The sequence below is a fragment of the Pipistrellus hanaki genome (assembly GCF_964339955.1).
Source record: "Pipistrellus hanaki genome assembly, chromosome: 13".
NCBI lineage: Eukaryota > Metazoa > Chordata > Mammalia > Chiroptera > Vespertilionidae > Pipistrellus > Pipistrellus hanaki.
In genome coordinates this window covers 43,651,678-43,676,986 of record NC_140515.1, presented here as the reverse complement: position 1 = coordinate 43,676,986, position 25,309 = coordinate 43,651,678, and the positions used below count along the sequence as shown (strand labels likewise).

General features: G+C 42.4%; 1 protein-coding gene across 5 annotated transcripts in view; it reads left to right on the top strand.

Annotated features, from left to right (window-relative positions):
- Positions 1-25,309, top strand: part of THRB (thyroid hormone receptor beta) — a 280,496-nt gene that overhangs the window by 184,990 nt on the left and 70,197 nt on the right. For all 5 annotated transcript variants that reach the window (XM_084902973.1, XM_084902971.1, XM_084902972.1 and 2 more), the window contains one exon: positions 23,012-23,075. In XM_084902973.1, the coding sequence (XP_084759099.1) occupies positions 23,054-23,075 (22 nt within the window). In that variant the 5' untranslated portion in view covers positions 23,012-23,053. The remainder of the gene's footprint in view (positions 1-23,011; positions 23,076-25,309) is intronic.

Below are 25,309 nucleotides of genomic sequence, written 5' to 3'. Positions count from 1 at the left end.
CTGTGAGGGGGACTGCCCTCTTGTGGGCTTTTATGATATTACTACTAAGGGCACTATATCTGGCTTTATTTTTTGCAATGACGGGCTTTTTGTTTTGGGAGGTTCTTCAAGTGTCAAATACCTGAAACTTAGTGATTTTCAAGTAGCAGATTAATACATTTTAATCCACCTAAAACAGGGATGGCTTAAAATGTATTATGAAATCATGCCCAGTTTCACCTTCAAAACTAATTGAAGGTAAAATGCTAAATTTAAATGCAAGGAAATTGTTTGTGTTAGCTCTATTATGCATATTCATGGCATCACAATATCATTTTTAAAGTGTCTGCTTGGGAGAAGGGGTGAAAAATTTCCTTTCCCTCTCTTGTTAGCTATGTGATCTTGAACAAGTCACTTTACCTCCCTGAGCATCTGTCCCATCACTTGATAAACAGAGATAATGCTCCCTAATTTGCAGTAGTTTTATAACAATTAAATGAAATAATGTGTGCAAAGTGTCTGGCATACACACTCAATGCACGGCAGCTGTTGAGTGAAAAGAAAAGGAAAGGAGAGAAAAGGAAATTGGAAGCAGTCCAGCAGGCAAGTTGGGATTGGCAGAATGCCAAAAATGACTGTTACTCAAAGTTGTTGTACATAAATGGCTGGAAGTCATAAAATAGCTGAAGAGAAATATCATCTTCTATTATGTTTGAAACTAATAATGGAATCCTTGGCTCCTCTATATCAAACTCTATATAATATTCATTGTCTTTCAATTCTAGGCCCAAATACTCTAGAAGAAATGTTTATTTTTAACCCACCATTTACATTGGGTAAAAGAAGCCTTACAAAAAAAATAAATTCTACAAATAAATATAGAGAGTAACTGCTATGTGCCCAGCATTATTATGGATGCTGGAGACAGACTAATGAACAAAATAGGAGGTGACAGGGGTGGAGGGAATCCTGTCCTTAGAATGGTTATAATCTAGTGCTGTGGTCGGCAAACTGCGGCTCACGAGCCACATGTGGCTCTTTGGCCCCTTGAGTGTGGCTCTTCCACAAAATGCCACAGCCTGGGCAAGTCTATTTTGAAGAAGTGGCGTTAGAAGAAGTTTACGTTTAAAAAACTTGGCTCTCAAAAGAAATTTCAATCATCGTACTGTTGATATTTGGCTCTGTTGACTAATGAGTTTGCCGACCACTGATCTAGGGGAAGAGAAAAGGCAATGAATAATATTTAAAAAGTAAATTATGCGGAATATTAGAAGGTGAAAAACTCTATGGAGCAGAAGTAGGAAAGGGGGAGTGATTTTAAGTAGGTGGTTAGTTAAATATTACTGAAACGGTAACATTTGAGCAAACATTTGGAAAAGATGGAGATAAGATCTTTAACAATATCTTTTCAGAAAGAGCATGTTGAAAAACGCTGAGGCTGGTGTGTTTGAGGAACAGCAAGAAGATGAAGACATGAGTGGAGTGAATAGGAAGAGCAGCAGGAGATCAACTCAGGAGTCATGAGGGACTTTGGTTTTTATCCGGAGTGTTTTAGGAAACCATTGTAGGGTTTGTACAGAAGGGTGAAATGAACTGATATGTAATTGGACCAGAGGAGCCATGTGACATAATTTATGTTTCACAAGGATCACCTTTGGCTGAGTGTTGAGAACAAAATGTTGAGGACAGAGGTGAAAGTGACTTAAGACCAAGCTCTTGTAATAGACCAGGAGAGAGATGATGATAGTAATAATGGAGGTGAGAAGAGTATTTTGATTCTGAATGATTCAGAATCATCGTTCACAGTGATGAGGAAGACAGAGGGTGGAACAAGATTGTTGGGGGTGTTTTAGGGGGGCACAGGAAGGTTTATAACCTAGTTTTGGGCATGTCAAGTTTAAGATGATTATCAGTGTGTAATGTATACGGAGAGCTTGGTGAAAGAGCCAGGTCTGCAATCTTGCCACCCTCCTGCAGTTCACAAGTCCCGGTGTTACATATGCCAGGGCGGCCAGACTAGTCAGATGGCAAATTAGTCAGAGCAAAACTATGCACCCCCAAGTTCCCAAAAAGAACTCTCTCTTCATTTCCTCCCATGCCCACCATATTTTCCTCTTTGGAAAAAAAAATCATTATTTAAACATAAACTTGCCAGTTACAAAAGACCACATATTGTTCCATTCTATTTATGTGAAATGTTCAGAATAGGCAAATCTATAGAGACAGAAAGTAGATTAACGGTTAATTGGGGGGAAAGAGGGAATGATAACTAAAGAATATGGAGTTTCTTTATGAGACGATAAAAAATATTCTAAAATCGGCTGTGGTGGTGATTGCATATATCTATGAATAGACTAGGATCCACTGAAGCATATACTTTAGATAGGTAAATAATATGGCATAAGAATCATAGCTTAAAGCTGTCCTAAAAGCTTAATTACTTATTTGTATAGAATAGATGAATATCGAGGGCTTATTAATGAAAATACACCAAATCATTTAGACTTATGGCTGAATTCTTTTACATTTAGCTTTAAATAAAAGAGCTTACTTCAAATTCTGAGAACTTTTTGATATAGGTAAAAAAACTAAACGAAACTTCTAGACTCTGATATGGAAAATAACTTCTAGGAGTTAAATTTCTTTTTTGAAGAAAAGTAAGAAAAGATGCCAATTTCCATTTGTAGTACTTTGTTGTGGAAAACTTGGACTAAAAGCTGCTATTAATTCTACTATTCAAAGCTAGGTCCTCTCAAACAAATCAAAACAAATGCTCTCAGGGTCTTAAGGTGATAAGTTTCTCTTTTGCATATGCCGTTAGGAACAAATTCATTTCTGCTTTCGTCAACTTCGTGGCCAAGCACTAATGGTGTCCTCAGTTTCACTTTTACATTAACTTTTTTGCTTTGAGCTTAGGGAAGCTCACCCCTTGCCATACCATCATTGCAATGGGCCATGTGTTTCTCTTTTAAAACATGCTGGCACTGTTTTACCTCATGTTCCTGGTGATCTTAGTGACTCCTCAGTCATTCAGCTTGGCCACCTCGTCTTTGTGTAGGAAAAATCCCAAGACTACATAGTCCTGCCTTTCAGTATCAGAACGAAAATTCTGAGGGTGATTAATCATTCACACTTTATTTTTTTAATATACTTTTTCTATTTTTGTTGATTTTAGAAAGAGAAGAAGGGAAAGGAAGAGAGAAACATGGGTGTAAGAGAGAATTTGCCTCCAATACATACCCCAACCAGGTATCAAACCCCAGGCTGGGTATGTGCTCTGACCAAGAATCAAACCACCAACCTTTCAGTACATAGGACAACGCTCAAGCAACTGAGCCATACCAGCCAGGTCCCGCCCTCTGTTTTTGATGGGTATATATGGGGGAGTTATTGTATATACTTTGAATAGCACGGGACTTTGCAGTCAAACCATGAAGGAAGCATCAGGGGGCCAGGTTAGCTTTTCAGACAGGGGTTCTGTGACCTTTTCATATCTCAAAATAAGAAGGGGTCCTTTTCAACTCTAATATCTAGAAAGGTATTGAACTTCTGAGAAGCGAACAGCTGGGACCCAAGAGTCAGTATGACCTGGTTAGAATTCTGGATTTACTACTTACTAGTGGCTTAGTTCTAATTCTTATCCCCTCTATGTCTCACTTACTTCCTGTCAAAAAGAAAAATAAATAAATAAGAATCATATCTACTGCCTAAGTACAGCCTGCAAGTTACTGATCACAGGGCTCATGATGGACTCAGAGTTATTAATATTTATGAAATGATGCATCTCTACACAACTCAACACAAGCAAAAGACATGACTTTTAGCCTAACTGGGGAGCAAAGCATACGAGAGATTATTAGCCATCTAGTGTGCTAAGCAGCCATCCAGGAAAGGGTTAGACAGCAAACACAAGAACTCGAGTTTCAGGCAGCTCAGTTCAGGGCTGGGACTGTTGGTTGGGGGAAAACGTAAACTGAAGCTCTACTTGTTTGTTTGTTTCTTTCCTTCCTCCCCTCTGGCTCTCCCAAGTTTATTTTGGTATTGAAACCAGGCCCACCCAGGGGAGCTAACCAAGCAACAGACCCTTCAGCCTTTTCCTGTCTCCCAGACTCAGACAGGCTTCACCCTCCAGCTCCGTTGGCTCTCCGGCGTCGCCTGCCTTGCTGGGTGCCCTTTTTAAGTCTCTCATCTTCCCCCAAATGATTTCTAGGCCCCAGTCTTGGTGCCTAATCCTAGCATGCTATCTTTCTCCTCTATTCAACTCCCTCTCTGCTCTGTTCAAAGAAACACCTCTCCGATGCTGTGGTTAATAAATTAATACAAAGAGAGGGTTTTGACTTACTGTACCAATTCAGTGTCAGAGAATTATAGAAGTGGTCCTTTGAATGGTCAGTGTCTTGTCAGTTTACTAGACTCGCTGGTTTACTAGTACAAGTTTTGCTCTGGGTTGGAGGTGCCAACCCACAGGACTGAGCTCCCAACTGCGGAACTCCATGAGCCAAACTAGCAGAAGCTGAGTACCCAACGGCTCAGTGTTGGGCTCGACTGTAACCCTCAAGGCTTCATGGTGATTGTGGGAGATGCTCCATGTGGGTATACCAGTATGCTTTCACAGCATGCTTGGTTAGTGTGTGTCACGTATTACATAATTCCTTGCATGTAAATTGGGGAAAGTGCTTCACTCTTGGGGCCAATTAAGAATATCCCCTAATAAAAGAAACTGGAGTGACCCACTATTTAGATCAGGGGTCAGCAAACCACAGTCTGAGAGCCAGATGTAGCCCATAAATACAGTTTTATTGGGCTCGCTGATTCATTGTTTATGGCTGCTTTCACATTACACAGCATGGTGGAGTCATTGCAAAGGAGATGATTTGGCCCCAAAAGCCTGAAATAATTTATTATCTGATCCTGTTCAGGTAAAATTTGCCAACCCTAATTCAAATGTAGAGACTCCATATATGATATGTCGATTGGGAATAGCCATATAAATTATCTAGTTTTATTTTTTCTAATGAAGCAGGTATTTTTTTATAGATCTTATAAAGCTCCATCTCGTTTTAAAATGTAAAGTATCAACAGAATAATATTGATAAGCTAAGGGGCCTCTTTGTGAAAGTTGAGGTCATCCAGGAACATGTAGGACTGGGAAGAGAAGCATCTAATCTGACCTCATCATTTCCCAGAGACGCATGACAGAGTTATGGCTGTCATGACCCATAACCCAGGCTCCTTACTTCCTGCCCAGGGCTTTTGCCACCCCTGCTAAAAATGTCAGTGAACAGGGCTGATTGGTGCTCCTGTGAATTCAGATGACCAGCCTCAAATGGGCCATCATCATTGCCCTGAATTCCTACTAAGAGTCCCTGTTCAGCCTGGCCAGCATGGCTCTGTGGTTGAGCATCAACCTATGGACCAGGAAGTCATGGTTTGATTCTGACCAAGAACACATGCCCATGTTACAGGCTCAATCCCTAGTGTAGGGCATGCAGGAGGCAGCTGCTGAATGGTTTTCTCATCATTGATGTTCCTATCTCTCCCTCTTCCTCTCTAAAATCAATTTTTAAAAAGTTGGAATTGAAATAGGAATCTCATCCCTTCTTCTTCAAAGATTTTTTTTTACATAAGTCAAATCCTGCTTTTTAGCCTTTCCCTTATAACACTTAGCTATAATTTTACATTAAATTGAATAATTCACTTAATATCTGTTCTCTCCCAAAAGGCATTAAGCTCTATAAAAACAGATACAGTGTATTATTTTATATTTTGTGCCAAGCAATGGTTGACCTGTAGTAGGCACTCAGTGCATATTTTATGAAAGAATAAATGGAAAGAGGAAGGGAAAGAGGGGGAAAGATAAAGAGAGTAAGTGAATAGATGCACAGATGGATGGACAGTTATGATGTATTTGATCTAAGGTATTATATTTCAGCATAGCTACTAGACTGATTGGATGAATATTGTGCAGATCTTTCATTAACTAAGAGCAAGGGAAACATAAGCATTTGACAATAGTGGGATTGTTGAGGTTGGCACCTTGGTGAGCATCTCCATGCCGCTTTTATACTCTTCCCAGGGACATTCTAGTTCTATGGGAATATAGTAACAATAACAAGTGTAGTGTGTGTTTCTTAACTACCACAAATATTACGAAAATGCAAACTCGTGGCTTCTGATTCATACATGGTGCTCAAGAGGAAACTCCAAGCTGCCACAGGGTCATAAATAGCTCTGCGTTCTTCCTCACTGTGATTCTACATGATTAATGTCATTAGCCAACCACAGAAACTAAGCCATCAGTCACAGAAAAATAAAAATGCTGCTAGACTATAAAATAAAAATGCTACAGCTGGACACACAAGAATCTGATATCTGTATGTTCTGGTTGTGTTTGACACAAAACCTTTGTTTGGGCAAATATGCATGCCAAGGATCCCTAGAATAAACTACTTTATAGTATCCAATCGGGTTCAAAGAATTGAGCTGCTAAACAAACACACACATATACACCGTACAGCAGTCAACTGAATCCAAAGTACTGAGTCTTTTACTAAATGCCTATGAGGGTAGGCCATTTGCGTTGACTCCTACACATTTAAGTGCAATCCTCTTCAACAGTTATCTTAAAAGGAAATGTATTTATTTTAGTAATACTGCCCTTTCTCTAAATATTTGCAACTCCTCTTTGGGACAACCTTCAAGGCCAAGAGTATATTATTATTATTAAACACATCCTCAGCCTTTTGAGGATAAATCTGATTTTTAGAAAAACCCAATGTTTTGAAGAATCAAATCTGGTGAATTAATCAGGGGCCAAGCCGAACATTTGGTCCAAACAATATTTAAGTCCAAAGGATACAGGTTTTCTTATATAGAAAAAAAGGAAGAAAGAAAGAAAGAAAGAAAGAAAGAAAGAAAGAAAGAAAGAAAGAAAGAAAGAAAGAAAGAAAGAAAGAAAGAAAGAAAGAAAGAAAGAAAGAAAGAAAGAAAGAAAGAAAGAAAGAAAGAAAGAAAGAAAGAAAGGCTCTACAGAGACAACTGGTTTTCAGTGGAGAGTTCCATAAACGTTTGAAGAAATGGAAAACATGCATAGCTTCATCAGATGACAGGACTTACAAATTCCGATATGTTTGTTTTAAAACTCAATCTCATTTCTTTAGAGATTTGAACTGGCCGCCCCACAGGCCAGCCTTGGCCAGCAAGATGTGTTTTATTTGGCCAACATGGTGGTTTTATTTAAAAATTGAGTCAGGATTCAAAAATCAGAAGATTTCAAGTTCATGTTTGGATTTCTGGTATTCTCTGGAAAATCTGAAGATCTGGCTAAACTGTTCCCACAACCCACATGACAGTCCCCTCCTGGAACAATATATCTGTCGCCTCCTTTACAAAGGAAACAGTCAGGCCTGCACTCCTGACTGCCATTATTGACCACCAGGACCTCACATTTATAGCCGCACTTCCTCTCCCCTTTGCTCTCTGTGGTTCTGTGTGACATTTGCTGCTTTAATAGCCTGTGCCATCTCCCTCTAGACTGAAAGCTCATGAGGGCAGGGATTTTGTCCTGTGTTTATTTACTGCTCTGTCCCCATTGCCTCGTGGGTAGCTGGCAGTGATGTACACCTATTGAATGAATGAATGTCTAGCCCCGTTGGGCAGAGGAGTTCATAAGCCTTGTTCTCTAGAGTCATACTCAGTAGAAGAGAAGACCAATTTTCACCTTCTTATAGGTCAAGAACGTTTTCTAGTCTCTCTACACTTCATTTTCTTCGCTATATTACTACATTGATGCCACTATCACAGTGTGTTTGCTTTAGTCTTCACAGCAATTTTGTAAAATGCTCTTTGTCTCTAAATCTTCCCTCAAATTTTCCCACCTTTTTCTGCTATGTTTCGCTTCATCGCATTGTATCCATTTTATCCTTTTGAGCAGGCACTAAGTTCTGTGCATGGTTCAGAATTCAAAATGTATTGAAAAAGCCTGTAGTAAAAAGTCTTCCTGCAACTCCAACCCCCTAACCATGAGGTTTCCTCCACATAGGCCAGCGGTGATAGTTTCTTGTGTGTCCTGCTGTAGATATCCTCCGTATGCACATTTACACATTCTCCTTTCTCTTTGTATTCCTAGATGTCACCTACACGTATACAGTTTCTTTTTCTCCCTTAACACTGTGGCTTGTTGCCTCTCTGACCTAACGTGACACTCCTTCCAGGGCAGACTGCTGTTTTCTGTATTCTGTATTCTGTATTCTGATTCCTCCCAAAATGTTCACAGACTTGCCCTAGGAGCCAGCCCGTTATTCACGAAGCATTCCCCCCGGATGTGTACTGACTTCTTACTCACTCTATGATCCCAACGGAGATCATAACTGACATTCCAGAGATGGGAGCCTGTAGCTTTGGTCGTTGTCTAGTTTCTGGGTCACAGGTCAGCAGCCCCTGCCAGAGAGATGCAGTCCCAACGCAGAAAAGACCAGTCTTCCTTGTGAAGAAGCAAGGTCACACCCCTCTTAGAGCTGAGTTCCTCATCTTGTCGTGTGAAAATGCCAGAGACCACGCATTGGTTAAAAATTATCTTTCAAATATATAAGAGGTTTGAAAGAATACGTCAAAATATTAGTGGTTAACTCTAGGACAGGTTTTACTTTTTTTTTTTTTTTCCTTTCTACTTCCTGTGTTTGCAAACCTCTCCATGTGAATAGGTGTTATTTTTATGCTTTAAAAGTCATTTTTTTAAATGTGACCTTTTGAAGCCTTCTACTCTACCACTCTTCAGCATGGGGTTATAATTTCTCACACATGCTCAGTTCTTGGCTGTAAATCATCATTTCTTGCCCTTCACTGAAGCAGAAGCCGAGTGGAACACAGACAATGCTATTGTTTCTGGTGTTTCACTGTTGTTGAGAATGGATACGTGCTGCAAGCATGCCACCCACATGCCAGGCAGGAAAACGAAATGGCACAGGTAATTCACACCGGATTTAGTGCAGGGAATTAGTTACCACATGGGCACTAGAGCACCAAAAAGCGAAGAGAAACACTGAGGTCACCTAGTTGCAAGAAGTAGCTGTCACCCTGAGAGATGGGGTTATTGGGACCTGGGAGCTCAGAGAGCAGTCCTGTAGAGCTGGCGCTGGGGGCACTAAGAAAGGGAGCCAACCAGTTAGCACTAGAACCTCTGAGGGATGCAGAGGCTGCTTCTGGAAATGCTAAAAGAGTCAGGAGGCTCAGCCAGCAGCCCGTACTGGCAGGTGCTCATGAGGGCATGAAGTCAGGGATGGAAGAAGCGCTTCTCTTCTCACCTTTCAGTTGCCCTCTTGCACCTCCTATTGGCAGAATCCAATAGAAAGCCTCTGGCTTGGGACTCAAGGAAAGGAAGGAGCTTGCAAAGGTCCCAACCCCAGCATCACAGAGCAGAGAACAGAAGGGTGGACTTGGAGCTGAAGGTCAATAGGTGGCAATCTGGCACTCAGCTTTCGGTGGTTTTGTAAGTGACAGCCAGCCAGCCATTTTTCCATTGTCCTATTCTAAAACTTTTCTTTGAACAACTACTGACGTCCTAAATTTCCAAATACATCTCTTGGCTTTTCAAGAAAAACACCTTTCCTTTATTAAGAAAGTATTCATTGGTAATCCCTTCATTATCAACTTTTCTGGCAGCATCAAAATGGGATTAAACCTGGTAGCATGTGAGGACTCAAGGGCAATTCATTTTCACACACTCCTACCCAGCTGGTACACTTGAACTCAACTGTAAAATGATAGGAATAATATCCTCAATCAAGTGGATTAAGGATTATGAATAGAACTTCTCATTTTCTGAATAACCAGGGAACCTTTGTCTAACTCAGAAAATGTCTCATCTCTAATAAGAAGTGTTTGCCTGCACTTAGGCAATAGGTGTCTTACTAATAAGTGTGAGAGGATTTCAGACTTATCCAAAGTGAACTTTTCAAATAATTTGTATCAACCAGACCAAACCTTGTGTTCTATGTATTAAAACTTCACCTGCCTGATATTCTGAGCTAGAAATTCTATGTTTAAAAAAAAATCTCCCAAAGGTGCAATTGGTGCTCAGATTTCGTCTTCAAAGATAGTGACATTAATGTTAGTTGTCAGGACCTTCCATTAAAAAAAGATATAAGTTTCCCAGCCAGTATTGCTCAGTGGTTTAGCATCGACCCATGAACCAGGAGGTCACAGTTTGATTCCTGGTCAGGACACATGTCCTGGTTGTAGGCTCAATCGCCAGGAGGGGGCATGTAGGAGGCAGCTGATCAATGATTCTCTCTCATCACTGATGTTTCTCTCTCTGAAATCAATTTTTAAAAAGATGTAAACTCAGATTCTTCAAGAACAAACTTGTCTTAAGGGTTGGGAGGCATAATCATGAACCCTCATTTTCCCACATGCTAGTGTTTACCTTTAGACATTTAACATCCAAGCCTTAGCATCCTCATTTATAAAAGAGAAAGTAAAATGAGGTAGTGAGCATCAAATTAAAGAGCTGATATAAAGAAATGCATGTAACTAGCAGGCGACCCTGCTAGTGGTTCTCAACCTGTGGGTCACGACAGAACCACTGCTATAGAGCCTATGACCATCGGAAAACACAGATATTTACATTACGATTCAAACAGTAGCAAAATTACAGTTATGAAGTAGCAACAAAAATAATTTTATGATTATTTTTGTTGCTACTTCATAACTGTATTAACCATAACTTCATAACCACAACATGAGGAACTGTATTAAAGGGTGGTGGCATTAGAAAGGTTGAGAAAGAAAGAAAGAAAGAAAGAAAGAAAGAAAGAAAGAAAGAAAGAAAGAAAGAAATCTTAATCCATGTGCTTGGAATGAGGAACAAATAGGACCTTGACTCACCTAGGTCTCGATATACTAAATCTTGTACCAAAAAATAAGGAGCTTACTCAGATTTTGATGAATAGGATCTGGGCACACCCGAAACTCCTTTTGGAAGCCAATAAAAAAAAAAAAAGAAAGAAAGAGAGAGAGAAAGGTTGAGAACCACTGGTTTAGTTGGTCTTTGTCTTGGAACTAAGAAGAGGTAGTCCAGTTGCACATTCATTTCACATGGGATCCTCTTTATTTCTTTGGTGTTTTAAAAAGTAGTTGACTTTCATTTCTGGAAATCTTTGTTTTCAAATCACATGAATTTATTTTTCCTGAAGATCACATGATGTGTTTTTGTCAATAGCAGGTAGAATCAATAATACAGTTGATGACCAAGCCCCAATGTCTTCCCTTTTCATATATGACCATGAGTAGGCAATGGTCTTGTTTAAAATAAAAAGTTTTATGATTCTAGAGATGGTACAGCTGAAGTGTTCCAAATCACATCCATTTTGAGACCAACACTATATTCTTTGAGGGAAAGAAGAAGTTGTGAAAATATTGATTTAAATGTTCTCTCACTGAGAAAATATTAGTTGAAGTCCCAACAGGGACCACCCAATTTGTACCCACTAATTGTTACAACACTGCTTGCAAGTCATTTTTACAAGTGCTGCTGTGTTCAGAGAAGTAGATGATCCTCTTACCAAACTCTTTTACACAGCATCTAGCTCGAGGATAGAAATCTCATGCTTTCCTAATGTTACCAATTATTTTGTAAAAAAAATTTTGTATCCTGACAAATAGTATATCTAATACTGTGCCTATTTTATAAACTTCAGCATTGCATGAAGTAAATCAAGCTCTCAACAGATAGTAATGATGCTTGATGACCACTCCTCTCCCTTCCCCGCTTGCTGCCCCATGTCAGCTACCCCATGAAGAGAACACAGCCTCACATGCCAGCTCTTCTCTCACCAGAACCCTATGCAAGTACTCGGTTATCCAGAATCCATGATGAGACAGGCATAACAGTGACAACTCACATGTACTGAGGTCTTACTATGCCTAAGGCAATGCCCTAAGCACTTTTCTTGTGTGAACTCATTTAATCCCCATAACATCTCTGTAAGGAACATATTGTATTCTTCTTTTAGGACAAATGTACAGATGATATTAAAACAAGCTGATATACTAGAGATATTCTGTTCAAGCATCTAGACTGCATGGTCAGCATGATTTCAGCCCAGTTACCTACTTCACACAACCCACATTCTGGAAGACCCTCAGTTCACAGCTGGATCTTGATCATAACCCCCCCCCCTCCGGGCAAGGATGGCATGATGATCTATGGAGCATCTGTGTTTTGCTGTTTTTTAGTCACCCTTTCCCTCCCACATACTCCCGTGGCCCTCTGCACTTCTGATAGAGTACCAGTACCACCTCCTTTAATTAGAATTGTATCCATTCTGTCACCTCTACCAGGCAGTGCATGCCTGAGGGAAGGGAATAGAGCTTAGTCACTTTGTGCCCACCCTGACTCCCAGTTGAGTGACCTGCACATAGTAGGTGGGACCATATGACTCAGCAGTTGAGTGCACTGGCTCTTGGTCAGCATTCTAACTCCTCTCTCCAGCTGGGGGGTGAAGGCAACTTTCTCTGTCCCTCTAACCCTCTGTTTCATCACTGAGCAGGAAACAACTCAAGTGTCTCTTCTTTCAAATGGTCTGGTTATTGATGACATGGTGGCTGTGTCCTCCTTAGGAATTCTCTGGAGACATCACAGCTTCCCCCACAATTCTTTCTACATCACAGCATTGCTCACATCTTAGGGATTCCTCAGTGACAGTGTGGAAGCCAAGACTCTGGGTAATCTCCTGACCTTCATCCAACCAGGCCCTCTGTGCTCAAGCAAGCTCGTGTCAAGATGGTGAGCAAAGAAACCGGAAGTAAAGTTGAAAGGAGTTTTTCCCCTTCACAGCCTGCTAAGCTGTGCTGCTGAGCTCCCAGAGGAGGGAGAATGGGCCTCTTTGAGTTTTTATCCATCGTCTTCCATACGTGTTACTAGATGGTCACAATGTCAGAGAGTTAGAGGAAGGTTCACAGGGCTGCTAGTCGAACAGCATCGCATTTCATAGCTGCAGACAAGCTGAACTCTATGTGCAGGACAATGAGTCATTAGATGGTTACATAAACATGGCTGGAGTTTTTCTTGACAAGTTCAAAAGGGGCAAATCTATCCAAAGCTCAGTCTCATACAAAGTAACTGCTTGCCTTCCAAAACTGCTAGTCCTGAAAAAGGCCAGAATTTGGGGAGGTGTGGAATTTATTAAGAGAAAGCCATATAATCCAAATAAATTAAGCATTAAGAGTGAATTTTAAGTTTCATTTATTTATTGACTAATTAATGCTTCTGTCAGCAAATAAGGGCTAAGGAAGGCCCTCTTCCCTCCAATTACAAACAGAAGCCAGAGAAAACCCTCATGCCTGATAAGAAATATTAATAGCCCTTGCCAGTGTGAGTCAGTGGTTAGATGTTCTTCTATGAACCAAAAGGTTGGTGGTTTGATTCATGGTCAGGGCATATGTCTGGGTTGCAGGCTTAGTCCCCAGTAGGAGGCATGCAAGAGGCAGTTGGTTGATGTTTTGCTCTATACATCACTCACCCTTCCTCCTCCTCCTCCTCCTCCTCCTCCTCCTCCTCCTCCTCCTCCTCCTCCTCCTCCTCCTCCTCCTTCTTCTTCTTCTTCTTCTTCTTCTTCTTCTTCTTCTTCTCTCTCTCTCTTTCTCTCAATAAAAATTAGAAATAAAATTTTATAAAAGGGCCAGTCTTAATCCTGACCATATAATTTAAATGTAATGCATAATAAATTAAAAGAAATATTAACAGCCTATGTTTCTTTTTAGTTCTAGTTTTTAACACTTTGTATGATGCTTCGAGTTGAAGTGTGCATTTATAAAAGTTTTATTGATACATCATTTACATAAAGTTCACCTACTAAAATGTACAATTCAGTGGATTTAGTTTATTTACAGAGTTACACAGCTATCACCATAATCTCATTTTAGAACATTTTTCACCCCAAAAAGAACCCTTATACTCATTAGTAGTCACCCCTGTCCCTGCACATATCCCCCACCACCCTCACCCCTACTGCTCAGCCCTCGATAACCACGAATTCACTTTGTGATTATCACATAAGAGAGATTTTTTTTTTAAATCTAGACATTGCCTGGCAATCCCATCTCTTAACTTATAATTAGAGAAAAAAATGATCAGCATCCTCTCAAAATCTGTTCTTTTTGAGAAAATGTATGTTCTTCATGCATCACTGAGCTTTCCCTCCTCCATTCAGCTGTATCTTTCACCGCCACCTACGAGGTGACCATCGTTAGTCATTTCACAAGTATTATTAAGGGCCCCTGTGTACCAAACATGGGTTGAGAACTTGAGCAAACCAAAGGCCTCTGATGTCAAGGAGCTGCTCTCCTAGCAGAGAGAGACGAAATAATATGCAACAACAAAAACAGAACTGTGCAGTGGGTTCAAAGGTACTGCGTGCTGTGGGGACAAGAAAGGGTGGAGCAGGATAAGGGGCCTTAGGAAGGGACCGGCAGGTCCAATAGGGACCGGGATGATGAAAGTGAGCATCCCCAAGAAGTTCAGGTTTGCAAGTCTCATGAGGATAGGGAGCGACCTGAGCAGTGTCTGCGGGACGGGCATTTCTTGGACACTAGCATTGCAAAGACCCTCTGCTAGACATGTTAGAGGAATAGCAAGGAGGCTTGTGAAGCTGCAATGAGGTGAAAAGCCAGTGGAGCAGATCATAGAAGCCACAACGAGGTTTTGAGCGGCAGCTGCCATGCACTAAATTACACTCTGAGGAGACCATTCTGGCTGTGGTGAGAGAAGAGATCCGCAGGGAGCCAGACCAGGATAGGGAGGTGGCCCGGATACCATCTCAGAGGCCACTTTAGGGCAGTGGTTCTCAGCCTTGGCTGCACATCCGAATCACCTGGGCAGCTTTACAACACTGAGGCCTGAGCTGCAAAACACTAATTGGTTTGGGTGCAGCCTGGGCACCGAGACTTTGTGAAGCTGCCCAGGCGATTTGTACGTGCGGCTCAGGTTGACCATGAGAGTTTTAGGAGCGCGCGGCAGTCCCCCCTGCTTGACTTTGCAGCTGGGAAACAGAAACCTCAGCTGGCCCGGCCAGGTTATTGGCAAAGCTTATTGGCAAGGCTGTTTTGAGGCAACCAGATATCTCGCTGCCACGGCCAGGCCAAGAATGGGCACGGCAGCCAGTGTTCCAACCGGGACGGGGCTGGATGGAGCCCACCTCCACACACACCTTGAGGAATCCACTCCCATTCTTTGGCTGGATCCAAACTTCCACCTCTGATCAGCCTCCGGATGGGAGAGCCAGGCTTTCTCCCTACACCGGACAGAGTGGAATAGAAGCATAAAGCTGGACGTGGGTATGTGATTCGTGCAAACAATTTTTTTGAGAATTATAGTGATGGTGTGCCAAGCATTGTGTGAGGGTCTACTGATAAAAAGCTAAGCTCTCACCATCCTTGCCCAAGCGAAAGGGCTCCGAGTGAACGCCGTGTAATATTTCAAAATGTGTTACTTGTGGGGAGGCTTTAAATAAACGAAAGGGAGGGCACCCTCCGGTTGCATATCTGAGCTGCTGGCATTTCTAATTCAGAGGGATGAATAGACCATCATTGTGTTGCACGGGCACGAGTACAGCAGGGAAAAAAACGCTTGGAGCTGTGAGGCGAACGTGAATCAGCAATCTCGCTCCATTGTTCGGAAAATAATTATGATGCTGCAAGAAGGCTGCAGCAATGTTCAGGGTGATGAAATAAGGAATATGAGTTTTAGTAAATAAGTTAAAACCGGGGGAAATATCAAATAAAAATACGTCTGTTGCCTACACACAAAAACCATCATTATCATGTAGAAAAGCCCTCCCCCCTAGCAGGAAACAGACACTCGCTAAAACATTGCCCCTTGTTTTTGGTTTCCTGGAGTCAAAGGAATGTGAAGAAGAAAAAAAAACACTCAGAGAGGATTTACAGAAAGCTAATATGTAAATATGAAAAAATTCAACCCATAAGAAGGGAAGTGATTTAGATGCAGCGTTGGTCACGCAGGGGGAGGGTTTATCCACTCTCGGGAAGAAGGAGAGCTGCCCCAGCCTCAGTAACTAATAAATGTTCCCTGAGTACCTGCTCTACTCTGATCATGGTGCCAGGTGGTGGGGAGAGGAAGGGAGTGGTCCCCACTTTTGGAAGACCTTCTCGCCGATGCCATGCGCAGGGAAGTGCAAAGATGCTAAGTTCACTAGCTGTCGAACTCCCGCCTGCAGGGTCACACTGGAGGGCTTGTTAGAACACAGACCGCTGCGCCCCACCCACAGAGCTTCTGACACAGTGGATCTGGGCTGAGCCTGAGTGTCTCCATTTCCAGAAAGAGTTCCCAGGTCATGCTGATGTTACTGACCTGGGGACCCCACTCCTCTAAGAACATAAAAACGTGAGGCAGGAGAGGAGGGTGAGTGTGAGTTGAGTACAGAAGTTCCACTGACAAGGTGCAGGTGACCTGCTGGTACTGTGAAGATGCCACTTTTTAAACGTGTTCTCCAGTGTGAGGCTAATAGGTTTTTAACTAGCAGTGTGCCTTGGGTAAACCACACTGGCTGTGATTTTGCTACCATCCAAGGAAGAGGCAGGGGAAGACACTTCTCTGCAGGCCTGTAGAAGTCAAACAGAACATAAGACAGCAGTGAATCCAACCAGTGAGCATGCATGTGGACTCATAGCAGCAGGCAAGAGTGTGGCAGGGCGTGACCTATCCCCACACTCATGCTCATTCTGAAGAGCTTCTCTCACGAGGAGAAGTTCTCAATGGAATCAGCAGGGAGGCCTTTTCTGGGTACACATGCCTAGGTCCAGCCCTAGAGATGGGGAGCAAGTCTCTTCTGCTGATTCTGCCATGAACTCCCTCCTGTGAATTAAGAACCACTTTTTCTGAAGCCTTCATGATTGTGCCCCAAACTTATGTTAGCAGAGTGCAAAGCCACCCTCTTTGAAAACGTACAATTCCGTATATATGGTGTCGCATTGTCACTTTATTCCTGGAAGACTTGAGTGTCTCAAATTCAAGGGTGCCCACTTAAATACAGGTGGCCTTCTGAGAAGGTAACTGTTCACCAACAGAGCCTGGTGCTTTGGCACTACCTTTTCGCTGGTGATGTTCTGGACGGGGATGACTGTGCCTTGGAATGAAGTGTGGGTGCTGGTTGAGCTACAGGTGTAGCCGATCAACATGGCACCTCCCTTCCTCTACCATGTTCCCCAGCGGTTTAGGCTGTAGCTTCTAACATGTGATTCCTGGAGAGTATAGACAGTCAGATCACCTGGGAACTTGTTAGAAATGCAGAAACTCATGCTCACCCACCCACCCCCACCTGCAGACTGGATAAATCAGAATTTCTGGTGGTGGAGCCTAGCAATCCGATTTAACAAGACTTAGAGGTGCTTGCCCAAGTTTGAGAACAGAACAGGATGGAAAAGTAGGCAAGCTGTCATTTCTAGATCACACATATAAGTATTCTGGCATATTAAACAATTCATATCCATTTGTCAGATTTTTACCTAAGATGATAATATCAGGCCAACGCCACATGTGTCAAACACAAGGCCCGCGGGCCAAATCCAGCCCGCCAGGCCTTGCAATGTGGCCCGCACCGCGCTGTCATCACTGCACTCCGCTGTCAGTTTATGACATTGTCAGTTTATGACTGTTCAGTAAACCATTCGGCCCGCGATTTAGGCTGGATTTTAGATTTTGGCCCCTTCTCTGATTGAGTTCGACACCCCTACCTGGGCAATCCTATTATTCCCAGGGCTAATGGGACTTGTTGCATCCCCCTGCTTAGATGACATAAGCACTGGGTTCTTTTACTTTTTAGAGACTTTATCACAACCTCTTCAAATGACAGGAGCTCATGAGGAAATTCTGAATGACGGTCAAGTCTTATTTGTTCTGAAGACTGGCTTATATAGCCTGCAAAGCTTCTCTGTGTCTCATTCTCTTATTCTCTACTCCAAAATAGTAAGCCAGGCTGACTCACTTAGCTGTATGAAGTTGAAAGGCCAAATTATATGGCCATGGTGTCACAAAGAGTAAGGGGTGAAATTGATATCAATGGGAGCTCTCTTCATCCCCACCAATTGCAGGTTGAAGTGGGTTTCTTGCGATGTCATGAGAAAAAGAATTGTCTGACACTTGCACAGGAGAATGGGTGGCATTTACTTGCAAGGAGTTAAATCCCTGGTTTCCAAGGTCCCATTTCCCTTCATCCCACCAGCTGTGTCTTTGGAGGGACTAGAATTAAAGCTGTTACCCAGAGTTTCCATTCCGTGTTGGGGCACTGTCCAATCCAGCATCAGGCTAGCTTAGTACATGTTTCCAGCTGGTCTAACAGTTCTTTGCAAGTGGGGGGTCCACATGACTATGGAGGGAACACGAGCGAATGCAAAAGAGTCACAAGAACCAAGAAAGCCAAGAGCTCCTTTGTCTGGGGGAATCATTTATTCTCAATTTTTCATGGATTTGCAGGGATCCCACCCCCTCAAATCAGTTATCTTTGTTCCCAGGTTTAACTGACAGGCACCTGCCCTATATCATCCTGACTCATTGCACCTATCTTACCCTTTGTCCCGTCCCTTCCTCCAGCAATCTGCAGGAATGGATCAGTGGTTCTCGGGGAATAAAGTTGCATCTTCCTGATGAAGCTGCTCAAATGGCCTTGCTTATAATATCTGATCCTCCCTTTGCTCACGTCCTATTATTAATAACTAGCTGATTACAATGGTAACAAAATAAGATCATGTAAACCACACCTTTGAACTTTTCACTGATTTCCCAAACTGTTGCAGCCATTTTTCCCAAACACTATACCGAGGTACCCTGGGAGTGTCACAGAAAACCCATAGGAACACAATGGAATGTGTTTAAATTTTGAGGAAAACACATAACAACTGTCCGACACCACACAAATACTACTTGGCTATTGGGACCTAATTCATTAATACAATGGTTAAGTATTTCTTTTGACTGTGAAAAAAAAATTACTGAAATACCGAGGGTGACATGGATTGAGAAAGTTGGAAATGTCAGTATTCTAGAATCACTGAATCCAGGAGGAAGTATATTTTAACTGAACACTTTCTGATCAGAATCATGTAGAGCCAGCACATTTAAGGAAATCTATATTCTAAATTTAACTTAAATTTCAGGGGGAAAACCATAAGAAATTTGTAAATACATGAATCTTTCAGGCTTCTCTTTTTTCTTAACCTTCCTACCTAGATCTTCTCAGCCCAACTCCCTAACTCATCCCTTGACTATGGTTCCTTTGATTAAAAATAATAATAATAATAATAATAATAATAATAGCCTAAATTCTCATTTTGTGTCCCAGCCCTTTATCACCTACACATAATGGGTTAATTCTTACAAACTTGGGTTAATAATTGCTCTGGTGCATTCCTGAAAAATCACCCTTAAAACAGATTATTGAAAGACTAAGTCTAGGCTGAGTGTGTGCTGTGGTATGTACATAACACCTCACAGGGAACCATAGAAATTTGCCAATAAACTTAGCCAAAGGAACCTTCTTCAGGCAGTGTCGAACAAGAAGCCAATGACGGGGAAATGGAGACCGTGTAAAGTTTATGGGGTATATTTCTGTAGGGACTCTGCACTGTGGTTCCCCCCACCTCCGCCCACTACTTGGCATTTAAGTAATAACCAATTATAACTATATTTACCAGAAGAATTTTATTTCATCTTCAAGGAATTTTAGGAGCAAATCAGCCTTCCCAACACCTTTTTAGGAAGATTCTTCTTTTTATCCCAGAATTGAAAATGTGCAAGGAGCTCACTGTGGATTCTAAAGGCAGCAAAGCATTAGCTCAGTCTGGGGGAGGTAGCATCCTGGGATGTAGCTAGCTCTTTCAAGTGACCGGGTGCTAAAGTCTTTTCTCATGAATCTGTCCAGGGTTTGGGGGTAGGGGGAAAGAGTGAGTTCTTGTTTGTTGTTGTTGTCTTATTCATCACCAAACACTTCTAAGAAGTTAGTAATAAATTATTGGCTTTGCTCCTAATGTTTTATTTTCACATTCTTGTTTGGGTTTTTTCATGCACGTGTCTCAGTGAGTCACTAACCACAGTTATATATTCAGGCATCTGGTGGTTCTGTGTGGTACCCTCCTTCCTCCAGAGTTATTTAACTCCCCGGACATAATGAATGTGTTTCCATCCCCTTCAACACACACACACACACACACACACACACACACACACACACACACACACACTTTATTTTCTTTGGCACAGGAAAGCTACATACTCTCCACCAGGTGTCAGTAGAGTCAGTTTTAACTACTTGCTTCGACCAACAGAGCATCTGTTAAGTTCTTTCTAAGCCACCCATCTGCTTCCTCTAAAGAGACTAGCTTCTTTGTCTTTTAACATATTTTTATTGATTTCAGAGAGGAATGGAGAGAGAGAGAGAGAGAGAGAGAGAGAGAGAGAGAGAGAGAGAGAGAGAGAGAGAGAGAGAGAGAGAGAGAGAAATGATGAGAGAAAAATCATTGATTGCCTGTCTCCTGCACACCTCACCCTGGGGATTAAGTCCACAACCCGGACATGTGCCCTTGACCAGAATCAAATCCAGGACACTTCAGTCCGCAGGCTGATGCCATCCACTGAGCCAAACCAGCTAGGGCTAGTTTGCATTTCTTAGAAATATTCAGAGATGATAGTCCACCTGCAGAGAAAGGTAGCTACAAAGAAAATACACTATAAACAGAGCAGACACTCAGTCTGATTCTTTTAGCATTGGCCTCATAAAACTTTTGCTGGCTGGTTTTTTCTTGACTTTTCCATCACTGTGTTATGTGGCTAGAAATTGTTCCAAGTTTCACTCAGTGTGACAATAATTAGATGTGGCAGCAGATTGCTTTATATTCACAGGGGGCTTTTGTGTTTGTTTTAAAGCCCACTCTGGCCCCAAGGGCCCCGCTGCCACTGCTGACCTAGTCCTCAAAGCAGAAACAGGAACTACTCAGAAACCTGCACACAAAGATGGAATAATTCTATGTGTCAAGTGCATGTTTCTATGCAATTCATGCATTCCCCTGTGTAGTGAATGGCCTTATACATAGCTTGGGAATGCAACCCAGGGTTCTTAGCATCCCCTGTGTCATTCTGTTCGTCAGTGGCTGGGCCTACACTCTTTCCATGCCATGGTGACTTTGCCTGAATAGAGAAGGAAAAGAGAAGGGAAGAGGGGGAGGAGGGGGATAATGATGTGGCATGGACATGGGTTAGGATGAGGAGTAGAAATGAGCCTCATCATGAACATGTTGAGCTTGAAGTAAAAGAGGTGGGTGGGGTAGGAGTAAAGATTCATCATTTTGCCAAGAACAAAATAATCAGCCACAGTAAATTAAGCTCAATTTCAACCACTGATCCTTGTGGTCCTAACCTATTTGCATCTTGGGTGTTTATTCCAGTATTAAATGCTCATAGCACATTCATCACTGCCTTAGTATTTCCTCCTCCTGTATGTCACTTGAACACCTTCCCCTCCCCCCTCCATTCACCACCTGCACCGCCACCACTGGAGCTCAGGCCACCTTCATCTCTTCCCCGGACCTACTGTGGGCCCCTCGCTGGTCCGCTTTCACTCAGCCGCCGCTGTGAAGCTTTACAAACTTAAATTGGTCATATTAGTCCCCTGCTTGGAAGCTGCATGATTTAAAGGCATTTCCCCGTTTTTCTACACAAGGCTCATTCTTGCAGAGCAGCCCAGGTGCCTCAGGAGTACCAGGGTGAGAATAGAGCAGTAAATCACAACACGGGGGAGGCCTGCTGAAAAGAAAAGCCTTTGGGTCCCGGGTCACCGCCAGTGGGGAGCCTCTCCAGATCACCCCAGGTAGAAACGGCCTCTGCTCCCTCTGTGGCCCCGTCTTCTCAAACAGGACACTTCAGGGGAAACCTGTATCCACTTCTGCATCTGTTTTTTAGTGTGGTTCTCTCCCTCTGTTAGATTGTAAGCCCCTGGTGAACAGGCTGGAGTGCTATCTTTAGATAAAGCCAAGGCTGAACATAGTAGGCCCTTAATCGAGGCCTCTCGGCAGACCAACCAAATAAATGGCTCACGTGAAAGGCATTTTCTCCATTTCAGGAGCACTTGCCGAGGAGCCTAAACTGAATGTCATTCTCCTGGTCAATGGCATTGATGCTGAAATGTTGAAGCTGTTAAAGAACCATCAACTTTGAAGGGCCCTCACTGGATCTAGCCAAAGACTTCCCGGCCTGTTCTATCCAGTGGCATGCAGGCCTGTGACTCACCCTTCCTGGACAGAGTTCATTGCCAAGTTCATTGCCAGTCTTTCATTAGCATAGTCCCCCTCCTCCTTCTAACACATTGCGCCAACCCTCCTCCCCAACTGACCTACTACTCATTGAGGCTCTTTGCTGTGTTTGTTGCCCTTCCTGGCAAAAAAAAAACAACAGCTCAGCTTTCTTTACTATTAAGCTTTTTGGATTTTGTTTTCTCCTTTGACCCCAGGACTGGCTGGTGAGCCCCAGGCCCCAGCCATGGCTCTGGAGAGAATCTTCTCTGCCACACTGTGTGTTACAAGACCCATGCAACGGACCCTAGACACCTGCCTACTTTTAAAATTACATTTTAAAACTCTAGAACTCGTTTTAGGAAAAGAGCACTAAGTTTACTAAATACTAAAGTATTATAGTAATAGTCATATATTATTAATTCTATACTAATGGTAGTAGTAGAATAAGAGTAATACTAGTATATTAATAATGCTATGGTAATGTAATAGTATAGTCATACTAAAGTACTAGAATACTAAATATAAGGTTTTCTTCCCCTGTTCCTGGATTTTTTTTTTCTGCTTCACGTGTAATTCCTTCCACCCATCACCTAGCCCCTATGCTTCAACTTCCCCAGTTTGGACTTGACAGTAAAAATTTGCTGATTAACACATGTGATATTGTTTGGAACAAAAAAAAATATGGAAAATGCAGGTTATAACCTGTGGTGTTTTTTTCTTGTCTTTTTCTTTGTAGGAGATGTCAGTGAGAAAAGGGGTCCAGAATGATCACTAACCTATGACTCCCAACAGCATGACAGGTATCTGTGCTTTTCCATTTTTCTTGGTGTGTCTCCATTTTTGTTCCACTTTACTGAGAACATAAGGTGTCTAGAAGACCAACCTGAGAGTCTTAACAACAATAATTTCCAAACCAACAAGTGTTATGAAATGAAAATGCATCCCAGGAATACATGTCTACAAATATGCTCTCATCTTTAGGAACTATGAGAGTCCTCACCACAGACTTGATGGGGTGGAAATGAGAACTTACTGTCAAAGGCTAATATTTAGCCAACCTGAGGTCTCTATCGACACTGAATACATTCTCTCTTTACATTCACTCAGATCAATGTAATAAATAGCTCTGCACACTTACAGACAGCGTCCAGGCATCTTCCCAAAGTGGGCTGTTTATTCCACTCAGCAGTAGAATCAGAATGGAATACGGTTCAACCACATGAGATAAAGTGAGCTAGAAACTCTTAGCAAGGGACAGAGGAACAACAGTATGACCCCTGAGGAACATAAGATTGCAAAAGCATGAGTTATTTGTACAACACAGAGTAGGGTTTGCAAACCCAAGGCCCCAGGGACTAAGCAGATATGCCAAGGCCTGACACAGATTGGTTGTTTAAACAAAACTCTTCTCTCTGAAGAGAAGCCAGTCCTCCACTCTAGGCAATCACTAACAAGCCGAGATGAAGCCCTGTGTGTCCAGAGATGTTGACTTTTCAAAAGTTAGAAATCCGGGTTTAAAATAAAATACCCCCAACTGTAAATGTAAACAATAAATGTATAAAAATATCAAAAACTCATGGGCCCATCAAAATGCCTGCTGACTGGAATCAACCATGGACTGTCATTTTATGGCCTCTGCAGCTACCATGCAGCCCAGCACCAAGCCGTGGCTGCCCTTTTGGTTACTATGGCAGGAGGGCAATACCCATAGACTTCCGTGTGTCATGGGTACACCCTCACTTCTGATAATCTATTTATGTCACCTCCCCACCCAGTGACAAACTAAATGGACAGGACAATTCTTCCCAGAATTCATTCCCCAGTAGCACTGAGAAATTGAAGCAATCTAAAGTTGCTGCTCAGCCTTCTAGAAGTTTACAAGCCTTATGCAATGACCATTACATTACACTGAGTGGCCAGATTATTATGATCTCTGAGCACATAATAATCTGGCCACTCAGTGCACTTATGTAGAAGGGAAAGCTTGCAAATCTTGACTTGTCAAGGGACCAGGAGATAGTGAACCCCAGCCTCTGGCTAGTAAGTCCTCTGCTTCTTTCTAACGACCCGCAATGCAGTTCTTATACATGGAAAAACCTTATTTTAAAATCCCAATTCTGTGGTCAGTCCATACTGAGTGGCCAGATTATTATGTGTTCAGAGATCATAATAATCTGGCCACTCAGTGTATATTTCCCAGCTACACTTGTGTTCCTGGTGCAATAAGACAGAATGCCAGAATGCTTCACACCCATAAGAAGTGAGGGTCTCAGAATCACCTTCTCACCTTTGATGACCTGGCCAATCCTCTCCCCCACTTAAATGTCGCACTTTCTATGCCATAAACCTGCTGATTCAGTGGGAAATTTGTGTAGATTAAGCTTAGCTATGCCTCCATGTGTTTGCTGTTCTGAGTGGAAATCTCAACCAAGAGTGGTGGCCTAAGTCTTTGCAGCCACAGACCTGTGTGAGCAGTACTGAAAACCAAGGGAAAGTGCCCCTTGGTCAAGGACAGTGTGGGATCAAGTGGGACACACAATGACTCTCTACTCCTTGATTATCTGCACCCGCTCTCTCCCCCTCTCCACCTCGGCCCTCCCCCCCCTCCCCCCCCCCCCCCCCCGCACACACCTTGAAAAAGCCTCCAAAGATACAATCTCAAAGAACAGACCCTCCTGAGACATGAACATAGTAAAACTTGGCGTAAAAGTGGATGATCCAATGGTTTTTGCTTGCTTTGAGGTTGGGTCTAGATAGAGGGTGGTACTGAACATCTATCCTAGATTCTTATAGAGCCAGGTAGTAAATATGATTTCTTATAAATCAGACTAGCTTTACACACTACGCCATTCTGCCATTGTAGCATGAAAAGCCATGTATATAAAAATGGGCTTGTCTGTATCTCAATAAAACTTTATTTACAGAGCAAGTAGCAAACCAGCTTTGGCCCAAGGACTAGAGTTCGCTGACTCCTTTTCTAGAGTCCAAGGTCATCCAGAACATCTAACTGTTGTCAGCTGATATCCAGGATTGA